This window comes from Monomorium pharaonis, chromosome 11, assembly GCF_013373865.1.
Source record: "Monomorium pharaonis isolate MP-MQ-018 chromosome 11, ASM1337386v2, whole genome shotgun sequence".
Taxonomy (NCBI): domain Eukaryota; kingdom Metazoa; phylum Arthropoda; class Insecta; order Hymenoptera; family Formicidae; genus Monomorium; species Monomorium pharaonis.
In genome coordinates this window covers 6,328,134-6,352,216 of record NC_050477.1, presented here as the reverse complement: position 1 = coordinate 6,352,216, position 24,083 = coordinate 6,328,134, and the positions used below count along the sequence as shown (strand labels likewise).

General features: G+C 39.7%; 1 protein-coding gene across 1 annotated transcript in view; it reads right to left on the bottom strand.

Annotated features, from left to right (window-relative positions):
- Positions 1-1,022: 1,022 nt before the first annotated feature.
- Positions 1,023-24,083, bottom strand: part of LOC105835854 — a 69,474-nt gene continuing 46,413 nt past the window's right edge. Inside the window, exon 16 of the mRNA XM_036293989.1 lies at positions 1,023-11,406. Within this exon, the coding sequence (XP_036149882.1) occupies positions 11,299-11,406 (108 nt within the window). The 3' untranslated portion in view covers positions 1,023-11,298. The remainder of the gene's footprint in view (positions 11,407-24,083) is intronic.

Sequence of the window (24,083 nt, the reverse complement as noted above, 5' to 3'; positions counted from 1 at the left end):
CGTTTGGGCGTCGTGCGAGAACACGTCGCCGCGCGTGGAACACACGCTGTTCACTCCCGGAACCCTTCGATCAACACACACGCTATCCCGCAGTGCGAAGAGCCCTTTTTTCCCCCCCGTACGTTGGGACGCACGTACGCGCGCGCACGCACCGTCGACGAAGACGACGCATCGTCATCGGAGTTGACGCGCACGGGAGAGCTTCTCCTCTCTCCACGCCTTAAAATTCTGCGAGCGTCGTCAGGCGGGAGTGCTGAGGCGCGAGGAGTCGATCACGCGAAAGGCCGTTCACTCCGCGCCTTCGCCGGACTGCCGTTGACGCGAGTAGTAGTAGCGTCGCTCGGGCTGCCGGCGGCGGCGGGACGCCGCCACTCGTCGGCGACGACGACGCCGGCACTTTCTCGCTACCATTATCCACACCTCGTCACAGGGTGTTCTTGAGGGGGAGAGAGCCGGGGCGCGCGCGTCCCGCGCCGTATATTCGGAGCAAAACACGGCTGAGGCGCAACACGACGCGACGCGACGCCAAGCGACGCGAAGCGACGCGAAACGACGCGAAGCGAAACGAGGCGCGGCGACGTGGCCGCGCCGCGACGCGACGCGACGCAAGTAGAAACGGATCGACGAGGGTGGCCGCCTTCTAGTTCGACGCGCACAGCGGGAAGGCCGTGTAGGCCGTGTTAAGCACGGCACTCACTACTGCCGGCTGGTACAACGTGCACCTCCGCTACTAACCTAGCGTGCCAGTCCTCTCGCCTCGCTTCACCTCTCTCTTCGCCTCCCCGTCACTCCTTCCCACCACTCCCGTGCAATCCCCGCGAACCCTCTCGCCACGACTACCTGGCCAAACCCACCCTCCCCGCGACCCTGTGTTCTCCATACTACGGTGCCGATCAACCCCTAGGGCGCACCACCCCTGTGGCGGCCAAGACGCCATTGCGCATGGCGCAGTGCTGTCTTTCGCCCCGCAGAATGCCCGGACGAATAAGGATTTTCTTCGGCGGACATTTAACTTTTCCTTCTTTTTTTTTCGCTCTTTCGAGTATGTCTTGACGTTATCTTTAAACCACATAAATTTATTTATGTACATACATCAGATAGCAATGAGAATTTGTGATGAAGAAAAGAAGAACATTTTTAAAAAAGCCTGACAAATTCGAAATACAATTTTTAACTTTTTGTACAATTATTCTACCAATTTTTACTTTAAATATATTATTTTCTTACTACTTTATATATTATGTCTATGTCCATTATTTTTAATACAAAGCCAGAGGTGCCTCTGTATTCGAGGGAAATCTACCATCTTGGAAATTCACGATGCTACATCAAGAATGTTAAAGCAGAGTGCTATGCATTCAAGCTCGTAGAATTTTCATGATTTTGCTATGTATCACGTATGATGAATAAGTATTGCGCGTGCTGGATGAAAAGAAACTTCTTTCTTATAACTCGAAACGAAAAAGATCACGCAGACGACTAGCGTTATCAAAACGAGATCACGATGCATCGCGTCGTTAGTGTGCCACGACGATGATATATCGATCAAGACGGTATGCGAAATTGCGTACGTATTCGCAATCTACGAAATATAAAAATCAAGTTGTAAAAGCGAGAGCATACGAAGACGGAGGAGGGTGTAAAAGTGTCTACTCTTTCGCCACGCGATGACTTTTGTCTCCCGTTTATTCACATATTCTTCCGGTCATTCAGAGACGCTTGGCGCATGCTCTCAGGAGAATACTATGTTTCTCGGTTGTGAGGGCGAGTTAGTGGAATGGCGGCAGTACACGTTCGCCGAAAGAAAGCGCAAAGTACGATGACACGCACGGCGCCGCCACGCGGCGATATTCAACCAGTGGTGGCGGAATGGTGGATGTTGACCTACGAGCCAGCCAAGCCAGCCAGCCAGCCAACCAACCAGGCAGGCAGCTCGAATAAATCCTGGTGACTCGATGACCGATCTGGCGCAATCCGCCGGCAAGGCCGGAGGCTGCCATCGGAGCTCTGGCGCCCCTGGGGAGACCTAGGGTAGATTTGATGGTGAAGTTACAAGGTGCGTCGGGCGGAAGAACCAGACGGCAAAATGCCGGACTATGTACGAGGGACGATGGTGTTGGCAAGAGAAAGATGAAGAAAATGGGAAATCGGAAGAGGAATAAAGGGGAAAGATAGAGCAAGATGGGAAAAGGCAGAAGGGAAAGGTCATGGAGAGAGATGGTACACACGGTAGCAGCCACCACGTCGTACACCAACGCCACTTCATATTGATTTTCCGGGAGAGAGGTAGAGGAAAGGGGCTGCAATGGTGGAAGAGAGAGCAAGAGCGTGAGACAGAGAGACGGGCGAGAGAAGGTGAAGGAGCGTCTAAGGTGGAGAGACAGAGAGAGAGACCGACGAGCAGAAAGGGACGGAGCGACCGGCTCTTCGTCGTTAACCACCGTGGCTAACCCCGAAAGTTGAGTCCGGGGAAAATGGCGGGCTGGGCCGAGCGTCGGTACGGAATAAAATACATAAGCGCGCTTTACCGAGGAGGCGTCACATCGCACGCGCACAACTGAGGATAAAAACCAAGAGCGAGCCCAAATTCATCGTGGATAGCGACAAAAATACGTACAAATAAAGAGGGCTTTGATTTTATGTGAATAATTTAGACAGCCTCAATAATAAATGCTTAGTATTTACATCAAAATCTTATGTTTTTTTATTCTTTAAAAAAATAGCGTAACGCTATTAATTATGTAATACCTTTATATGTATTGAGATAATTATAAATGTAACATAACTTAATTTTTATGTACAATTACTCTCTTAGGCTTTAAAAATTGCAGAATATGTTAAATAAAACATACCTGAAATTATATATTTATTGAACTATAGATTTACAGAATTATAGAATTAACGTGCTTTTATTGTTTTAAATTTGCGCAAAAATTTAATTTATAATATTTATTTTTTGTTCAGGTAAAAATGTTTGAACTATTTTTTAAATCAACAAGATATGTTCTGTGTTAATCGAAGTCGAATCGAAAAAAGAAGAAACATGCGATAAACTACTTTATTGCTTCAATTTATCCTTGTTTTCCAGTTCGCGTATGTGTACGTCAATTATGTTAGTCTAGTAATGAAAGTCAATGATCAAAAAAGAAACATTTACTTTTTTCAATATAACGACGGATAATGAAACATTTCTACTAACCACTAATCGTGGTTAATCACTTCTTAAAGCATATTAAAAACCGATTTCACACATTGCAAAAAAATATAAAATATTTTTATTCTTTGGTTTTATCGTTACTTGCATTTATTAATTTGTACATACGTGATAAAAGCAACACGATACATAAAACATTTTCAACAGAAATGTCAATTACTTCGGTACCTATCTCGCGTTTGCATGTAATTCTAATCCGAAGACAGTATGACACATACTGTATTAATCTGGTCGTTCGTAATAGTTAGGAGCTACTTTGTCCTGATATAACGGAAAACTTGTGTTAACCAATCCCATAGTCGCACATGCGTGCCCGGATCGTCATCAAAATTAAATTATTATCTCCTGTGTGTGAACCGCAAACATCTTTCTTGCGAGAATGACTCATGACTTGGTCCTTGCTTCTCCAGAAAGATTAAAACCGTGCGATAACGTTTGTTATAATTATACACACTCCGTGTATATTATCTAACGTGGAAATCATCCCTCATTTCATTACACTAATAACTACTATCATAATCAGCTCTTTATGCTAAATAAGCAAAGAAAATACACACACGCAAATATATTTGTGTATGTAAAGCAAAAAGCTTAAAACAAGAGATCAGATGTAAAATGGAAACACAGTGGAAAATAAGAATGTTTTAATCCTGTCAGAGTTAGGAGAAGCTCATGTACTGCGACGTGAAAAGAATAAGAGAACTGTTCTGCCAGAGGAAAGTTAAAATGGCTTGAGCATGGACATAGATCCCATGTCTAAACTTCCAAACTTTCTGTAATTAAAGGACTATAGAACTAGAACAAGACAGACTGGATACAGCATCCAGCAGTAAAAATCGACTCTTAGACACTCATTATAATTATACTTTGTGTTACGTGTTAAAAGTATTAAGAAGACACCTATGACATTTAGCAACAACAAATTTGTAATTAATGTCAGAAATATCACAATGGACTGACAGTATAATTGCGCAGCATATCACAAAAATCTCACGTGACATTAAATATTTAAATTTTTCCAAGTTTAAACTTCTCCTTTGTATCGATCGACCGAGAAAACCAGATTGAAGCTTGTGCGCACGTGTAGAGAACATTTTTACACATAGTGATGAAATAATTTACCGTAACCGTACACTGTTCAGAAATAATCTCTCAGACAATTACAATAAAATCGCAATTAATTTTCCAGTACGTGTTACAAGTATTGAGATAACAGATGACATAATCCATTATGTTTATCCGATGTTGGGTGAGTGCAGTTTTTTACGGGATGCATTTTGCGTGTACCTAAGCAATATAGTAATATGGAACTCAAGATGGAAATGTGTTTATCCATAAAATTAAAGAATAATATTTTCACTCAACACGTCGCAAACTCAACCACATCGGAAAATTTTTTTATATATTTTTCAAAAACGTACGATTGTATGAGATTTTCTCAAACGGAGGCAAATTAAACTTATGACTTGTTAATTAATTGTTCATTAACGGAACAATCAATGAAGCTAATATATAGTTGGACTATGAAGCCGACAACATGTCAAAAGCCACTTGTGTTAGGACTTGTTACTTAGGCTAAAATAATTGCCCATTTTCACGAAAGGTGAGTAATCAATCGCGTCCGTGGCCGAGACAGTTGTTTCACGAACCGGCGGGCGTTTTGCTTTGTCAAAGTCAGTCAGTGATTTTTACTTGAGCTCATGCGGTTGGCTCTGCTTTATCGTATCATCGTCATCGGTTTCGCGTTAATTTAGTCGGTCAAACAGCCGTGAGCGTTATTTCCTACAATTGGATTGTTACGCGGTTCATTTGGTTTGTCAAACTACATTACTAGAGATACACTGTTAGAAATAATACAGCTAAAATAATAATAATTCGTGCTATGAGCGTGCAGATATCGCAATTTCTTCGAAATCTTCCTTAAAGAGTTTCTCGAGAGCATCGCCGTGTCACAATTTCCAGCAATAAAAGATCAAGTATAATATGAAGCCTGGCTTAACGGATAAGCATCGAGGTCGGATATAGAAGAAGTTTCAGCATCTTTGCTGCTGCGTGCAAACACAATTTGAATATCAGTTATGAGAAGGTCGGTCAGCTCGAGATTTGCGAAGCGAATAAAGAATAAGAGAGGGAGCGCTGGATAAAAAAGAGAAAAGCATTAAAATGGAAAAATAGAGAGAGAGAGAGAGAGAGAGAGAGAGAGAGAAAGAGAAAGCTCTACTTGATTCCGGCTTTACAGAAAGCCGGAAGTGCAATGTAACAATGCCAAGTACCGTAGATTGCTTCATAGCGAGATCGAAGAATAAATTACAAAGACAGAGGAAATTAACCGCCTCGAAAATAAAGCAAGCAGACGCAAGTAAGTTCCAGCAATATCTCTCTTCCTCTCCCTCTCTCGCAGAAATCAAATAAAACTACTAGTAAAAAAACACTAATACAAATATACACACGTCTTTTTCCATCTTTCTTTTCCATTTTATATCTTTTAGCTTCGTGCATAAATTTAAATGCTAAATTTACTTTGTGTACGAGTTGCTTATATAATATCGGCATTTTTTGCATTTGTTCACCAATTATGTACTCTAATCTATAATAATAAGTGAAACTTATTTCGATTTTGCATGTGCTCGCTTTTCATTCAACGAGCATTATGAAAAAGTAAAAGTAAAACTAAATATGCCATGCGCACTTTCATACGAGAAAAAATAATACAAGGCAGGAAATACTGTGTGATGAATGGACTTGGACAAAAATATTATGTGGTCATTCAGATGTCGTTCGCAACGTAAATTTGGGAAGGTTTGTTATTCGTAACAAAGTCATAAGTTAGATATTCTCGCTTCAGACCAGTATGACAACTGTCTCGGTTATTTCCCAGTCTGCCGGCAACGACGAGTCAGCATTTTCGGTCATGATCGATCGAACGCCCCTTCAATTACTTAGTAGGCGAAGCAGCCTGAGAGTTGTACGCTTGGAAAACAGCCAAAGGTTCAAAATGCAACAAGCTTGCCCGATCATTTGGAAGATTTGAACCAGCCGTTCAGCTCCATGTTTATTCGAGAAAGCAATAAATAAATTATACGAAAAAGAGGAGAAGAAGAGAGGCAGAGAGAAAGCCAAATAAAAAGAGACTTTACAGCGCCTTTTACAAACGTGACAAAAGCTAAGACACAGCTCGACGAGAATTAAATTCGATCGCTTCGAGTAAGCGCGCGAGAAATTCTGCTAGATGTAAGGATTAGAATTTGAGGCGAAACGTGGCGGATAGTAGATTTTCTGAAAGTTTGGAACCTACAGTGGAAAGCACTTAAAAGCATATGAAATCGGCGCGACTCGGGGAAACGAGACACGTTCGTGAGAAGCTCCAAGACGAACTGAAGAGACGAGAGACTCAACATATAGAAAGCGAGAAAAGTCGAAGGATAAGGCGAAATGTACGAAACGTGAAAGACAACTGTCGACCGTCCTGTTATTTCCGGCAAGGCACGAGGCTTAAAGCGCGATGTTAGAGAAAATCTCGCCGCTCCACTTCCAAAGAGCGTTCCATGTCAGCTGCTCTTTTTACTTTCCACTTCTTGAGACTCCACGCTCGTCTGCACTTTGATGCTCATCGTGGAAGGATTCGACGACGCCGTCAGTTACCCGGAATCCCGGATGAGTGAGCGCGTACACGGGAACACCTGTTCTCGATTAGAGTTTGTCTCAAAATGCACGACAGCTTGTTCTGCTGTCCTGAGCAGCAAATAAACACATAATGATAATTAAGAGAGCTCAGAGAGTAAAAGAGTGTTGACAATATTATTCATTATCAAATAAACAATGAGTAATTCGAGATCGAAAAGCAAGGGAATTTATATTTGTCGAATCCAAGTTTCCCTCACAAAACAAAAAGAAGTCGTTATAAAACGACACAGAATCTTAAAATTGCGGTAATTGTCAATTTCTGCGGAAGGTATTTCAAGGGATGAGGAAGAAATTACGCAGCAGATAAGAAGCGAGAAATGGAGATAGCAATCGTGAAGACGTAAGAATGTCGAATTAACCGGGCGAGCGCATGCTCGGCTCGACAAAAATCATTAATTAAACGGGAACTAAATGTATGAGGGACAAGCCTCCTGTCATAACTTCCGCACGATCTCGTAAATCACAACGAGGCTTTCTCGTACGGCTTCTTTTGCTTGCACACTGAACGAACGGCGACACGATGTTCCATACGTCGCTCGAGGCGTGAAAGCTCCATTCGAAGCAAAACGAGTGTGGACCGAATGTATTCCTGAGGGAATGAATTTCAATAGGAGAAGCAGCTAGATCGTTGGCCGGGGTTGTGGAAAAGAAATCGTCGCACAGAAAGTTTTATCGATTACAGATTATTTCTCGTCGCGGGTACACCAGGTCACCCAATTCGAACGACGAACGATATCATTGTATAACTATCGTTTCATTAACTGCGCTGGAAATACGAAATCTAAACGATCTTAATGATTTTCGATGACCTCCTTCACGAACAAAAGTAGAATTTCTTCTCCTAACTAAAATACCGTGCATTATAATTTCGTTGAAATAACCATATGATTTCGGAATGAGATTTATAGATTTCGCCTACTACTATCTCTCTGTCGCCGAATGATATTATTTCCGTGACGATCGAAGTCGGAGGTCCAAAAGGTCCGAGACCGTTGCAAAACTTTGGCAGTGATGCTTTTAGACCATTCCATCGGACAAGTTATATTCAGTTTCAGCCCGATAGTGTGAATACAGAAGGTACCTCAACGTGCGAGCAAGCGGAAAGGTAATAACAAGAATAACTCTCCGTCGATCGATAATTTCGCCAGCAATCAACGCGAAGCATCAAAAGATGCGTTATTCGCGGGAGAATTTCAATTAAATAATTCTGGTCAAGTAATCTCTGGAGCGCTCGAGCACTGTCTTGCCTGGGAAACTACCGGTGCCTCTGGCATTAGAAATCATTTACATAAAGACGAAATCAGTTTGAAACACGTCATATTAATTGATCGTGTTAAGTAATAATAGTCCATCCTGACAATTACTTTGAAATAAGCAAACTGTATGAGTTCGGTCAGTCCGTTCTGGTTCGATCGGTCGATTGTCTCGCAAAGCACGGTCTTTGTCCGGTGCTTACGTAGTAGTTCTCGTAACGGCAATTCGAGGTTATCGATGAACTCCTTGATGGCTAGCAATAAAACGAACGTCCGAGGCTATGCAACGTAATGTCGTTTGATAAGTATACCTTATAGATCGTCCTCTCTCTCTTCCTCTATTTCTTTCAAGCCCTTAATTCGATAGACCTCATTTATATCGCGGCATTTTAACTCTTTTTTAATCAGTCCCATTAATTCAATAAGAACAAAGTTCCATCACGCAACCGTTAATCTTAAAAAAGTAAATTTATCAAATACAAGATCAAATTTATGAAATTTATTATACGCGTGTCGCCGCGCTGGCATAATGTAAATTGTGTGTGTGTGTGTGTGTGTGTGTGTGTGTGTTTCGTGTCAGTTTATAATTCTAAACAACGTGATTTCTCAAGAGAAAGTAAAAGAGACACTCGCAAACTAACGACTCAATTTGTTCCTCATTCATGATTCTTAATCTTCGCGTATGACTTCAGGGGAGCCATTGTCACGGAAGTATTCATTCGTTGACTTTATACATACGTTGACAGATCGTAAGATGTCTCATTCTCTTTCATATTGCAACACGGCGGAAACTATTAGGTCTGGTAGTATATCGGTGGCACTACCTTAAGTCTTTCTCCGTTCTCTCCTTCCTTATGTCGAAACTTTATAAAGCACGGAAACCGCAAGGTGTTTATGCCATCATCAACAAATATCGGTTTGCTCGTTTAGTTTTGAAGCATTCCTACTGTTCATTCCTCAATTTGATGAGAATTTTCCGGTATGTACCGAACCGTCACCTCTTCAATGTGGACAAACCACCGAGTTTCTATCGCGAACATTTATTTGCTCCAATGTCGAGGTATTCACGAAAGGCATTCACTGCGAGCGACTCTAACGTTGATTGCTAAGGTAAATCTTTACGCCTCGCCTTTTGTGCGTCTTTTATAATAGTACCGCAACGATAAAAAATTACGACATTTCTTGATAAACGATTCTTGACAAAAAAAAATGTCCCGAGAGATCTTGTACCAAATCATCTAACAAGTTGTTACAAAAAAAAAACGAATTTAGATGTTAAAGATAATGTCCTCGGCTATTCTAAGATTAATTAAAAGTATATATGCGCAAAAGTCTAAGTTTGCATCAAATTTACTTCGTGGACTCAATAAATCAATCGGATGACTCTTATACGAGATACGAAGTAAACTCGTGTATTCGGTTTTGCATCGAGCGTAGTCTGATGGAATTTATGCGTGCAGTTACCATTAGGGAGAATCCAATATGTGCATCTGCTGTAATGTGTCTTTGATCAAATTGCACGAGACAAACCAGCCACGATATGTACGTTTCGCTGAGTGAGAAACGTAATTAGCGATAATAAAGCAAACCTCTGATTTCCCGAACACGAATATTTTTCCGAGATAAGTTTCCCCGAAATACTTGTTTGACCTCGTTTTAATGCTGAATATAAAAACCATTCTGCAAACCTCAAAACTGATATTAAAATTCGATTTTCCTACGTTTCTTTTTTTAACAGTCTGCTATTATCTTAAATAAATAAAAATCCTGCTAAAAATATTATTATACTATATATATATAAAAACACGAAGTATTAAAATTTAAAACATATAATTAAATTTTAGTTTTCATTTTAAGCGTATTTGTGAGCACGCCTCTCACTTTGCAAAAATATTTCTAAGTATATCAGACTTTTTTACATATGTGTGTTCTATATACTACCTTCTTCGTTGTGTTGTATATTTGCGTTTTTTCTCACAATATAAAAGAACGGATATATATCACGGACCCTCACGCTCGTGGCAAGTGCACAAAAAATGAAGCCAACCCTCAAAGTAACGTGAAGAAAATGCGGATTTTATCGGTCTTGGTCGACAGGCACGCTACACTCCGAATGTATCAAATTTCGAAACTATTTAAGTGTACCGTTATAAGGTGGTCACATGACACCGTTAACCCCTTTCAGAACTGCGAGCACTTTAGGCTCAAACTATCGATATTTCCTTTCAATATTTCGTCAATATTTTCTTAGTTTACCTCCTTCGTTCATTTACTGACTGATTCACTCCAAGTCGCTAAACTGATATTAAATCGCCGTTTTATTCCATAATCAATGTTCAACACTTTTCCAAAATTAAAATCTAAGGTAATCAATTTTGCTGTCAGAAAACTGTCAGAACAGACAAAATTATAAAAATCCACTGCAAATTATTTCGCAGATTATAAATTTTTCACAATTTCTAACGATTTTAAAATTGTAAAATCGTTATAATTCTCATAGCAAATATTACATTATTACCAATAAAAAGTTTCTACGACAAAAGTAAATATCAGGCATATTGCACCACGTCTCATGAATATTTAATCGTTGGCCTTGCTTCGTTTGACGCGCATACACTCACGTCTATGCTTTCACACATTTCTCGGTGCACTCTCGGCCGATATATTCTAATGCCTGTGGCCGGTTGTCGAGCCTTATACATGCTTGAACACTGATTGTTCCGATCGTAATCGGAAATGATGAGGTGAATTTCTAGGATTTCAATAAATATAACGGAAGAAAGATAACAATAATAGAAGAAAGCAATAATGACAAAAATTAATCATTTTTTTTCATTACATTTAACACATATGATATTTGAATCAATTCAACAAGAAAAACATCTTATAGTCTCTTCTATAATAATTCTATAATAAATCTAGATATAATTATCCTATAATTATCTTCTACAATAAAAAAATATTTTACGCAAAGGAAGTCAAGCTTTGCATTATATTGTTCGAGATATATTAACTGATATCTCGAATGATAAGCAGACAATTTTTAGTAACACATAATCACATTCATTTATTAGGAATTTTCAAGTGTAATGCAAATGTAAATTCACGAAATTGTAATAACATACACATATTTATATACGATAATGATTAATAGCAGAGCATTGTGTAAAAATAGGACTCACCTGTCGCAATCAATAATGTTGCATGTCGCATCAATACAATTATCGGGACGATTGACAAAATTGTAATACTCACCTGTAACAGAAAAAAGAATACTGTATTAACATCTTGTACACACTAATAATATAATAATATAATATAATAATATAATAATTACACGCAATATATATTTGTTTAGCAATAATAGTGTTATATTATTTATATATTAAATATTAAAAAAAAATCAGATTTCATACAATTCGAAAGAAACGCGATAATGAAGATAACGAACAGAGAAAAAGGGAAATGACCAAAGTGGCAAAAAAAATCTCATTAGTGAATAGTATAACCGGTAATTTTTACGCAAAAATACCATATTTAAGAGACTCACTATCCAGATACTTAAAAAAGAGAATAGTAACGGAACCATTAGCAATTAACCATATTTGAACGTGTGGTTGTGCGTGTAACAAAACTCGCTGTTGAACGACGAGTGAGAGAAGACACAGAAAGAGAGAGAGAGAGAGAGAGAGAGAGAGAGAGAGAGAGAGAGAGTTTTAATTATATCGTTGGTATTCATGAATAAACATGAATTCTGGATCTGACGTTTAAAATGTCTGCAATATTCCATAGCAAAACGGCGATCTCTTCCAAGCCGAAAGACAATGAGGAAGAAGGCCGGATAATCTTCATTACGCAAATAAAGCTACCTAAGAACTATACTGAATTTCTGTGCGATTACAACCATGATTGAAAATTGCGCGACAGTGTGCAAATGAAGACCATCTAAGCCAGAAAATTACTTAGAATATTTAGATTACGTTTAGAAATTTAATAAAGTTTACGACGCTAACTAAAATCTCATACGTTATTTTATATACATATAACATATATATTCAAATATAAATTCGAATACAAAAATCCGCATATATTGTATAATATATAAAACCATTGAATCAACCATTGAAATACAATAGCAAATGATTGATGCAACTATATTCCAATTTTTTATCGTATGATATTTTCGTAGATGACAATTTTTTTATAAACATATTTAAAACAATTGCTTCATTGTTAATATAAATCTATAATATTATTGAAATTTTGACACATTGAGATGGGGAGAGACCAGGAGAGACGGGGAGAGACGGATAAAGACGGGGAGAGACCGGGAGAGACGGGGAGAGACCGGGAGAGACGAGAAGAGACCGGGAGAGACGGGGAGAGACGGAAAGAGATCGGGAGAGACGGGGAGAGACGGGGAGAGACCGGAAGAGACCGGAAGAGACCGGGAGAGACGGGGAGAAACGGGGAGAGACCGAAAGAGACGGGGAGAGACGGGGAGAGATCGGGGAGAGATCGGGAGAGACGGGGAGAGACCGGGAGAGACCGGGAGAGACGGGGAGAGACGGGGAGAGATCGGGAGAGACGGGTAAAGACGAGGAGAGACCGGGAGAGACGGGGAGAGACCGGGAGAGACGGGGAGAGACGGGGAGAGATCGGGAGAGACGGGTAAAGACGAGGAGAGACCGGGAGAGACGGGGAGAGACCGGGAGAGACGGGGAGAGACGGGAAGAGACGGGGAGAGACCGGCAGAGACGGGGAGAGACCGGGAGAGACGAGTAAAGACGGGAAGAGACGAGGAGAGACCAGGAGAGACGGGGAGAGACGGGGAGAGACGGGGAGAGACCGGGAGAGACGGGTAGAGACCCGGAGAGACGGGGAGAGACCGGGAGAGACCGGGAGAGACGGGGAGAGACGGGGAGAGACCGGGAGAGACGGGTAGAGACCCGGAGAGACGGGGAGAGACCGGGAGAGACGGGGAGAGACGGGGAGAGACGGGGAGAGACCGGGAGAGATGGGGAGAGGCAAAGAATGTTTCTATTGTGTTTAAATTAAGATAATAAGAAAAATAAAGATGGCTGTTATTTTATTGAAAAAAAGAAACTTATTTAAAACACTCTTTTGAATGGATTTCTAAATCCATGGCAGATTTTAGAAAAAAAAGTTAGAAGTACGTGAATGAATGAATATTAGATTTATTAAAGATAGATAAATGCTTATTCAAAAATAAAATAAAAAGAGTAAGTAAAGCAAGGCTCTTGAAAGTTAAACAAAAGCAAAAAAAATTTGAAAAAAACGTAGCATAAGAATAGAGAGCCACAGCAACGCGTGGCAGGGCATAGCTAGTATAACATAAATATATATTTCCATTTTCATGTTTATAATAAAAATAACCGGCATCTTCATCTAATTGTATTTCCTTTTTCGATTGTATTTTATTTTATATAGGATACGTGCAATTAAAATTGATTAAAATAAAATATGTAGAATATTTCTTAACAATAATTTCAAGGTTTATGAATAAAGCAACTATTAAACATTGCGTATGTATATTTTTACATCCTACGCATAAACATGAATTGTAATTAATTAGTATTTACTCGTAAATGTATTCCAATAGTATTCTGATAACAAGAGCATTTTATCATAAATATATTCATCATAAATATATTCATATCCTTTTAATTTAAAGTAAAATTATTTACAGTTCCGACTGAATCATTTTAATAATTTCCGAGATATAAGGGTACAATATTTTAGAAGCTCGTTTTGCCAGGACGAAATCTTTCCCGGTACATTGGACATTATCATATTTTAATAATTCAAAACGTTAAGACTTCACGTTGTTGCAAGAGACGAAGACTGTGGCGATGGAAAATATTATGACGTACGATCAACGGAGTATCTTCCCCCAACATTCGTTCTATCGACTAATCTTATCAGCGTTGTCATAAAGGAACATGACTCATGGACAGAAGAGAGAAAAGTATAGAATATTATTCCGCCCGCGATATACCGGATGTCGAGAGATCAAGCTCAATGGATCAAAACTTGAAATGTTTGCAAACTTGCCAATAAGATTAATATCAACTACAATACGATTAACACTACAAACTTGTTCATTATCATAATCGGCACTAAGACCCATTATTTTCTCAAAAATATCCTAAATAGAAAGTGATTAATGAAAAAAATGTAATTTAACATTTCACGATAACCAGTTCGGAAATCATGGTTCACGTCGCCGTTTCGAGCGCTCTTATCAACTAGAATAATCTTTTCTTTTGGATTGCGTGAGCTTTCTACTACTTTTGGTTATCATATAAATAAATATGTGTATACATGTATTAAAAATGTTGTTAAAAAAGAAACTATAAAGGTGAGCGATAAAGTTACGTGATACTGTGTTGCCACTACGACGATTTGCTGATTAGATCACATTGTGTCCGTGTGTAGGAAAAAGAGAAAGGGAGGGAGAGAAGAAAGAGAGGAGAATTCTAAGGGATTTATTTAACAGTTTAGTTAAGAGTTACATTTTACGACGTACACGCTACATGTAAATAATGGAAATCGAAGAAGATTGAGTTAAGTAAACCACGACAGTGCAATATCAAAATTTATTCTGCATTTCGCTGGCCTTGCAATCTACTTTGTAAGTGATACAAATTGTGAGAGTTAATAAAACAAATTCTTCTCTCGAATGCAACGTCGGATTAAATCGTAGTTTCAAATTCACTTCTTTTGATCAAGTATCTTTGAAACTATCGTGTGGAAGAATTCTTGCGAGATTCGCGACTTGTTCGGAAGCGAAACGGGCTGGATAAGATTGTGAGGCAAGTGGAAGGTTCGATGCCTCGTTTGCCTGACGAGACGGATAAAAGGAAACGTTTCCAAAGCACTTGGACCAGTACCAATTGGCCTAGTTCAACAAATACAGACAACCTCAAAGGACGAAGATCCTCGCTTTTAATTCTTTTTTATAATCTTCTTGGTAAATACAAAATCTTAAATTGAAAGGAAACCGCCTATCCTCGCTCTTTATCCGAAGAACAGATACGAAGTCATACAACAAATCCTTTTTCAGCGGCACTTGGACATTTTCCAATACGTAATTGCATTCGTTGACCTACTATCAAAATATAAAAGTAAATACTGCAAAATTAAATAAGAAATAGCTGAACGCAGTTGAGAAAGGATTTAGAATGTATATACACGTGTTACTTTCTTGATCGCGCAGGTAGATAAGAATTCGCTTACATTTGTGTTTCAGTATAAAGATCGCTGGTGAACAGTTCATTTGTCATTGTTGCAGTTGGCTAATAGCACGAGCGTCAATCAACAGGAACGTTAACGAGCATCTAGAGGATTACTCACATCGTGTAAGCTGAGCACCAGGGCAACCATGAGTTCAGCTAATCCACGATTGATTGGCTATTTGACGCTTATTGACATCGAAAGTAAACTGAGCTAGTTCCTTGATAAATAGTCTTTTAAATTAAAAAAACCCTTTAGCCGTATATTATTGCATTGCATATAATTAATAGGCACTTTCGTTTTTTTAATTAATTGTAATTATGTATTTTTAAATCTGTATAATAAATTGTCATGATTTGAAATAAAATGACTTAAGGCAGGCGTTTCCATGATAATTTTATTCAAGTTATGATGTAATATATATCTGTATATAGGCAGTGACATTAGCACGAAACACACGTTTCGAAATCGCGTTCCCTTAACTCGTTATTCGTCCAAGTAACACTAATGACTCTCTACGGTGAAGTTACAGAAAATGACGACAGGAAAACTTTACGTGGCAGAAATAATACGACGGACATATCCAGGAATTTCCACGGTAACGGTTCCAATAATACGTTTTAGCGAAGGTCCTTGTTTCGCGCGTAGAACGCATCAGTTTAAATTACGAGAGTATTATCTCGTTGCGTGGAAATTGCACCGAAGTGACTGCTCGTACCTCATAACCATTTAGAAAACTTCGGTGATATCGCACGGATGCAGCCGGAATTTACGGCGATGGTTTCGCGGTGCATCGATAACGCAGAAGCAGACGAGAACGTTCGCGCTGCGCTCTCGTTTTACATGCTCTCGTCAGCATCGCTCTCAAATAACAAGCCTGAAAGACAAACACCCTATGATGACCGTGATGTGCGTATCAGGATGAGGATACGAAGCGTCTAATGGTAAGTCCTGCGACATACGGGACGCGAATGTATCATGAATATTTCAACTCTCGTAAGTGTTCGTCACCCTCAGAGATGAAAGCTGTTTCGAATTCAACCGATCCCTCATCTCTTCTTCTTTCTTCTCTTTGTCTAACAATGAGATCGATGGAGCTGCTCTCTTCGATCGCGCAGAGAACAACGCAGTTGTCCGAGTATTGCTGACCCAATAATTTATTGATCTAATAAAAATCGAGCAATGAAATTGCACGTGCCATAACATCACGCGTCGCAATAAAAAACAATAAAATAAACCCTCTTGTCGAGCAAATGGTCCTTTCCATTTTGCCCTCTTGTTCGCGGTCTCGTTCGTAATCCGTCAAGAAATAAAGCGTGTACGTGGCGCGAATGGTGAGAGACAAATGTGAACGCGTGACTCTTGTAACTTCACTCGTCTGCCGTGTAAACCAGTGCATTTTGCTGCTACTGTCGCCGCTAAAATGGCATAACGTAATCCGAGCAAATATACAGAGATAAAGATATTTTTTGTGAGTGTTCTCGCTTATTATCCCGTGACAATTACAAAGATTCTTACTTAACGAAATTTTCTTATTGTAACAGACAATTTTTATAGACTGAGTCAAAGGCGATTTAAAGGCAATCCTATTAAACAAATACTGACAATAATCGATCGATGCAGCTGGAAAATAATCTCCGTTTTGATCAGCGATGACTTACCATACTCCTCTTCAAAGCGCTAGGGCTGTGAACCATTATTCGTCTCTGCTTCTTGATAAGTCTGCTGAGTCTCTGAGTTCTTTGAGCGCAGGTCAATGGCTTTCCAGAGACCGGAAATTCATCCTGCAACTCGTTTTCGAGATCATCCTCCATGCTTTTCTCGATCGGTGAATTCTGCTTCGTCGTTACCGTACTCAACGGCACGGCTTTCGCGATCAGAGTCTCGCTTCGCACGCTCCAACTGGATCCACCGTATTTCTTCATATTCATCAAATCGCCTATACTACCTCTCACGCTACTGCTGCCCAACTGAAGATTCGTTCGGGATAAGGCAGGCGAGTGCGGAAGCGACTCGGAGCATTTCTCCGTCGATTTGACAACATCTGGTAGAATCGCCTTGCTCTGAAGCTTATCCAGATCCGACAAGGATGATCCTCGACGTATTTTCGCTCGCGGCTCACGAAGACTGTTTTTTAAGAGTCTCTCCTTATTCTCCTTCTCGCCGCGGTTCACACTCTTCGAAGATAACGATGACTTCATAGCGAACAGGCCCGCCTTCAAAGGAAACAATAAAGCCCATTCCGTTGACTTTTCCCGCGTCTCCATCGTAGCTTTTCGTTTCTTTTGACTATTCTAGATATTCAAGCAGCTCTTTTTGTTTCACCGGAAATTAAAAATTTAATTCGTCAAAACTTTATCAATTTTCAAGTGACAAGATTCGTAATTATTCTCGTCATCCACGATAGTTTTAGGACGACACTTTATCGTACAGAGCTGTTTAAATACTAAAAAAATACTGTGGTTACGTACATCAACGATATTCGTAATAGTCTCGCATCCGCTGTTTAAGGATGTCCGCTTCAGTGCTTATCGAATGCTTCGTTCACATCGTCTGTTAATTGTATCCTTGTACTTGAACTAGTTACAAAAAAAATTTCTCGTACATATTGTGATATTTTCTTTTCATAACTCATGATATTGATCTTCGTTGCACGTATAATTCACAGGCACCTGACATTCTCCTCTCTAACCTCTTCGTAATAATTTTCTTGAATAAATTTTATCCAAAATCCTATGTAATTTTCCTATATTAATGGTATTTAAGTCCGAGAAGCGAGATGCAACTTATTTTGACGTAGATTCATAGTAAATACTTTGCGTGAAAGGGAAGATCCTCTTTCAGCCAGTTCCACGATCAGACTCGCTAAAAGATCCGAGCACGGGAACCGAGTCGAAGGTGGTGGTCAGCCTCCCTTGGCTGGACCACTCGGTGTTATTTTCACTTAAGTTAACACGACCCCCCGCACGGACGCGCCCTTTGCTACAGGCATACGACGACACTTCCGTCTAATAAAAGCCTAATAACGATCGATACAAACGCTCCGCCTCTTTCATTCGCCGATTCGTTGAAGTCGAGGGGCATATGCTTAACTTGGAACCTTTGATGAGAAAAGGTAACTTCAAGGAAACTTAAAGAGCGGAGCAACTTTCACCCTTCAGTTCCTTTTATAAGACACCGATGTACTCGCAGTCGTCGGACCATTGACTATTACGATACTGAGAGAGAAATGTTCGGCTCGAGTTGACAAGCACCGCTGACAACCGCGATAACTAAATGGCGGGAGGTAAGACCTTGCCGCGAAGGTGATACCGATTCCTTGCCGTCGAACCGGCAGTCATACGGGCTTCTGATTACGACGCGGGCCACCGGCTTGGCCTACATAGATACGGCCTACGTCCTACGAGGTTCTATCACAGGAAAACGCGTGTACGCATTTATAGCTTAGAAGAAAAACCGTCTTTACTTTGTTAATGCAGCTAAAACAATTGAGAGAAATCAGTGCATTTAATTGCACGCATACGGAAACTCAATTGCATAAAATCATTTCTTCTTATGTATGTGTTCAGAAAATTAAAGGACGCATATGCATGAGAAGGTTTCTATGTAGTTGTGTACATTCGTACATGATTGATACCGAGGACGTTGACCGACTCCTCGACGCGACTCACGTCTGATCTTGCTTTGTTTGACCCAATTTCTCTTGACGACGCTACAAACAGACAGTCAGATTTTCATTCATTCTTTCTGAGACGAGCGTCAGAGTAAGACGTTCATTCAGATTACAATACACACGTATTGTAAAGGTTTTCGTTACGTGCCACGTATCTCGTGCAAATTGGTTGCACATTCAAAGTAGAGACTTACCACGGCCAAGTACACTGCATAATCAGTTTCTGCAGACCCTACGGGTTGCTGAAAGATAGAGTTCGAGTTCAATTCCTGCAGTCACCACGACGAGCAGAAAGAGTGAGAGAGAGGGACATTCGACCCTAAATTCTACGGCCTATCGAGAGAGTGAGAGAGAGGGACATTCGACTCTAAATTCTACGGCCTGCTGAGAGAGAGAGACCAGGAGATCGAGCTCCAGGTACACGGAACCTCTGTAGAGAGTTTTCAATTGAGTTCTTGAGAAAGTTTTCATCCTGTTTCGGATTAGCACGACGGCGAACCGACAGGACAGAACTCAATTCAGAGGTTCCCATTCAGCTGTACTATTCAGCAATTATTCAGAGACATTTTCATACCGTCGTACTTTCGAACGTAATCTATTTAGATGCGTTCACATGTTGGCGTCACTATCAGACGTCATTCAATCAACTGTTTAGAGACATTTTTTGATAAATGTTAAACATGTATGAATCAAAAGTTTCAGTGTAACCTTCTTCTGCATATGCGTTAATTACTTGAAATATTGTAAATTCATTTGAAATACTATTGATGTAAAAATCTAGAATCACTGTAATGTTCCGTAATTCTCATTACGCTTATCATTCTCAACTAATTTTATGATTCATTTGTAAATATTACGATTATAATATGATTGCATAAAGCTTATGGTATGGAATGCATGATTATTAATTTGAATAACCGTTTGACGTTATTGTATGAATAATTTTATAATTTATTAACCCTAGTAATTTCTGATTGTTGTGTATTCTTATATGTATTCTATTCTATATGTGTGTAATTCCATATGTGTTATTTACTATATTTGTTGTGAACGTCCGTCATTAACCGAATTGTCATAAAGTAATCAGAATATTCATAGATTATTCAGACTTGTCATAGATTAAATTTTATATTCTGCCAAAATTATTTTAAAGTTATTAAATTTTTCTGCCACCTTTATTTGACTCTGTAATCATTTTCAACCGGCGTGCTTGTTTATTAAACATTTTTTGGTCCTTCGAGCCGGATATATATAAAACAAAAAAAAAAAGAGAAGAGAACGGAGAATTATTGAAGATGAGGCTCAGCCACGTGCAAGCTCACATTGAGCAACAGTTTATTTTATCTAAATTCATAACGAAGGCATATGATAGTTTTGTTGGTGACGGATTGTCAGATGTTACTACGAATAGAGTAAAGTCTCGCTTGTCGACCTTGAAAGATGACTGGGAGCGTTTCTGCTTGGAACACAAGGCAATATTAGTAGCAATGCACGAATTAAATGACGATGATCGTCTTGTTATTCAAAGTCACGTATATTTTACTACAAATCTTTATTCTCAAACTCATGAATATTACGTTAATGTAGTTGACAAAATAAATTCTTTACTCGAGTCTGAGCAGGAAGGCGTTCCTAGTACACCGTCTACTCAGGTCGCATCATTCTCCTCTCCTGAAATTCCGGCATTCTTTCATCATGCGCGTCTCCCACGACTTGATCTCCCAAAATTTAACGGAACTCCGTCGGATTGGCTTTCATTTAAAGATTTATTTCAATCGCTTGTTATTTCAAATCCGACATTGTCATCCGTAGAAAAGCTTCAGTATTTGATAATCAGTCTCACTGGCTCCGCCGCCTCAATATTAAAAAATACAACGTTATCAGCTGAAAATTTTCAGAGATCATGGGATGCACTAAATTCATTTTATGAAAATAAACGTCTTCTCGTTCACGCAGCAATGAATTCATTGTTTTCAATCAAGCGCATGACGAAAGAATCTGCCGTGGAACTAAAGAAATTATATACACAAGTTATGCAAATTTACCGAAATTTCGAAAGTTTAGAACGCCCTGTCTCGACATGGGATGATTTTCTTATTTTTGTCGTGGTGCAACGTCTCGATTCCGAATCTGTTAAGGCTTGGGAGAAACAATTAGGATCATCCAAGGAGCCGCCTACTTGGCAACAATTTAGTGAATTTCTCATTTCTCAATTGTTAACTCTTCAAGCATTTGAAAATTCTCGATCTGGTTTACTCCCACTACAGCCAAATTCAAAAGCAGTCAAATCTCATTATCAAGGAAAGTCAACCGAAAATAAAGTAAATAGTTCATTCATCTGCCCTATCTGCTCATCAAATCATTATGTATCTAAATGTTCACAGTACACTTCAAAATCTGTTCCGCAAAAAGTCGCGCTTATCAACAAGCACAAATTATGCTTCAATTGCTTAGGAACGCATCGAGTCTCGGCCTGTCAAATAACAAAGCGCTGTCAGAAATGCGGACGGCGTCATCATACATCAATTCATAAAGAATATAATAAGTTTAATTCATCTAAACACGACACTACTAAAAAATCCGTCGAATCATCGGATAGTTCGACACCTTCAATTTCCTCTGAAGCTCAGACTCTTCATTCCAGTTGACTAAATAATAACATTCCGTGTGTTCTTCTTGCTACGGCGAGGGTGCTGGTTATATCACCTACCAAAGAAACCTTCGAAATCCGAGCCTTACTTGATCAAGGATCGGAAATCTCTTTGATTTCAGAACGTATCGTTCAGCAACTTCGACTTCCTCGAAATCACTCATCAATTTCTTTGGTAGGAATCGGTGCACAACATTCCAATAAAACTAAGGGTGTCACAACTATTAAATTAAGAGATCGTTTTAATAAGTTTGATTTTTCAATTCAAGCACACATTTTACGTAAACTTACTACATCAATTCCTTCTACTCAAATTAACAAACCAATATGGCCGCACCTAAAAGGACTGCAATTGGCAGATCCGAATTTTCTTTCCCCTCGGTCCATCGATTTAATTTTAGGCGCCGATATATATGGACATATTATTGAAAATAAAGTTATCAAGGGACCCCCACATTCACCCACTGCTCAATTCACAAAACTTGGATGGATTGTGTCCGGTCCAACAGACACTAACGTTTCTAGTAATACCTCGCACAGCTACCATGTATCTGTCGATGATGAACTTTACAGATTATTACATCGTTTTTGGGAAATAGATGAGATTCCTTCCGTAAACACTTCATCTTTATCTTCCGCTGATCAAGAGTGCGAAAATCATTTCGTATCTACACACAGTCGAGACGCTCATGGTCGATACATCGTTAAACTACCGTTCAAACGGTCTCCTGATCAGTTAGGCAACTCACGAAATAATGCCGTTCGATTAAGTACAAACTTATCCAACAAGTTTTCAACTAATTCTGTTTACGCCCAGTTATATTCAAAATTCATGTCCGAATATGAAAGCTTAGAACACATGCAAATAGTCCCTGAATCTCAACCTGAACCTCAACCTGTGTATTACCTTCCCCATCATGGAGTTATGAGAGAGCACAGTCTCACCACCAAACTCCGGGTTGTTTTCAATGGTTCCAGTCGAACTACCTCCGGCGTATCGTTAAATGATCTTCTTCACACAGGAGCAAAACTCCAAACAAATCTATTTGATGTTCTCGTGTGGTTCAGTAAATTTCATTGTGTCTTTGTCTCTGATATGGAGAAGATGTACAGGCAAATCAAGGTTCATCCAGAAGATTGGAAATTCCAACGTATTCTGTGGTTCAATCAGAGCAACTGTCTTCGTACATATGAACTAACTACCGTCACATATGGACTAGCTTGTGCTCCTTTTTTGGCACTTCGTACTTTACTTCAACTTATTGAAGACGAAGGTCAAAACTTTCCTCGTGCCATTCCATCGTTGACAAAAGGGCGATATGTCGATGATGTATTTGGAGGCGCAGATTCCATCGACGAAGTTTAACCGATCATTACTCAATTAAATCAACTCTGCATGGCGGGCGGTTTCACTCTCCGAAAGTGGATAAGTAATTATCCTTCCATTCTTAAAGACATTCCAACTGAACATCAAACGAACCTCACATCGCTAGAATTCAAAGATAGTACAGTTTTTAACGCATTAGGATTATGCTGGCAACCAGCAATTGATGCCTTTCAATTTACCTTAAAACTTCCTTCTACAAAACACATTACGAAACGATCTATCTTGTCCACCATTTCAACATTGTTCGATCCCCTAGGTTTGCTATCTCCAATCACTATTAAAGCAAAAATACTCATTCAAGAATTGTGGGCCATTAAACTCGATTGGGATGACCATCTTCCTATGATGGTAACCAACAAGTGGACCACGTTTCTCAATACTCTTCAAGAAATGACTCATCTCACGTTTCCTCGTTGGCTTGGATGCAAGTCAACGGATAAAATCGAAATTCATGGTTTCTGTGATGCTTCCCAACAAGCAGCTGCTGCCGCTGTATATCTTAGATCTACAGATTCAAATGGCATCATTTCAATAAATCTTGTGGCTTCAAAGACAAAAGTCGCTCCATTAAAGAAACTTACGATACCCAGACTCGAACTTTCCGGAGCTGTTCTGTTAGTAAAGTTAAGTTCACACATATTGAAGGTACTTGAAATTGGAAATATTCCTATTTATCTGTGGACGGATTCTGCCATTACATACACGTGGATTAATAATCATCCATCTCGATGGAAAGAATTCGTTCACAACCGAGTGTGTTACATTCAGGAAACCTTACCTTCCGCACGTTGGAAATTTGTTCCGGGTAATGAGAATCCGGCTGATCTTGCTACCCGAGGATTGACTCCCATTCAATTATCGGAACACCCAACATGGTGGACCGGACCCCCATGGCTGTCACAAAATTCCTCAAAGTGGCCACAGCCACCCAAGGCACTTTCTGTTAACGAAAACCTTGTAGAACG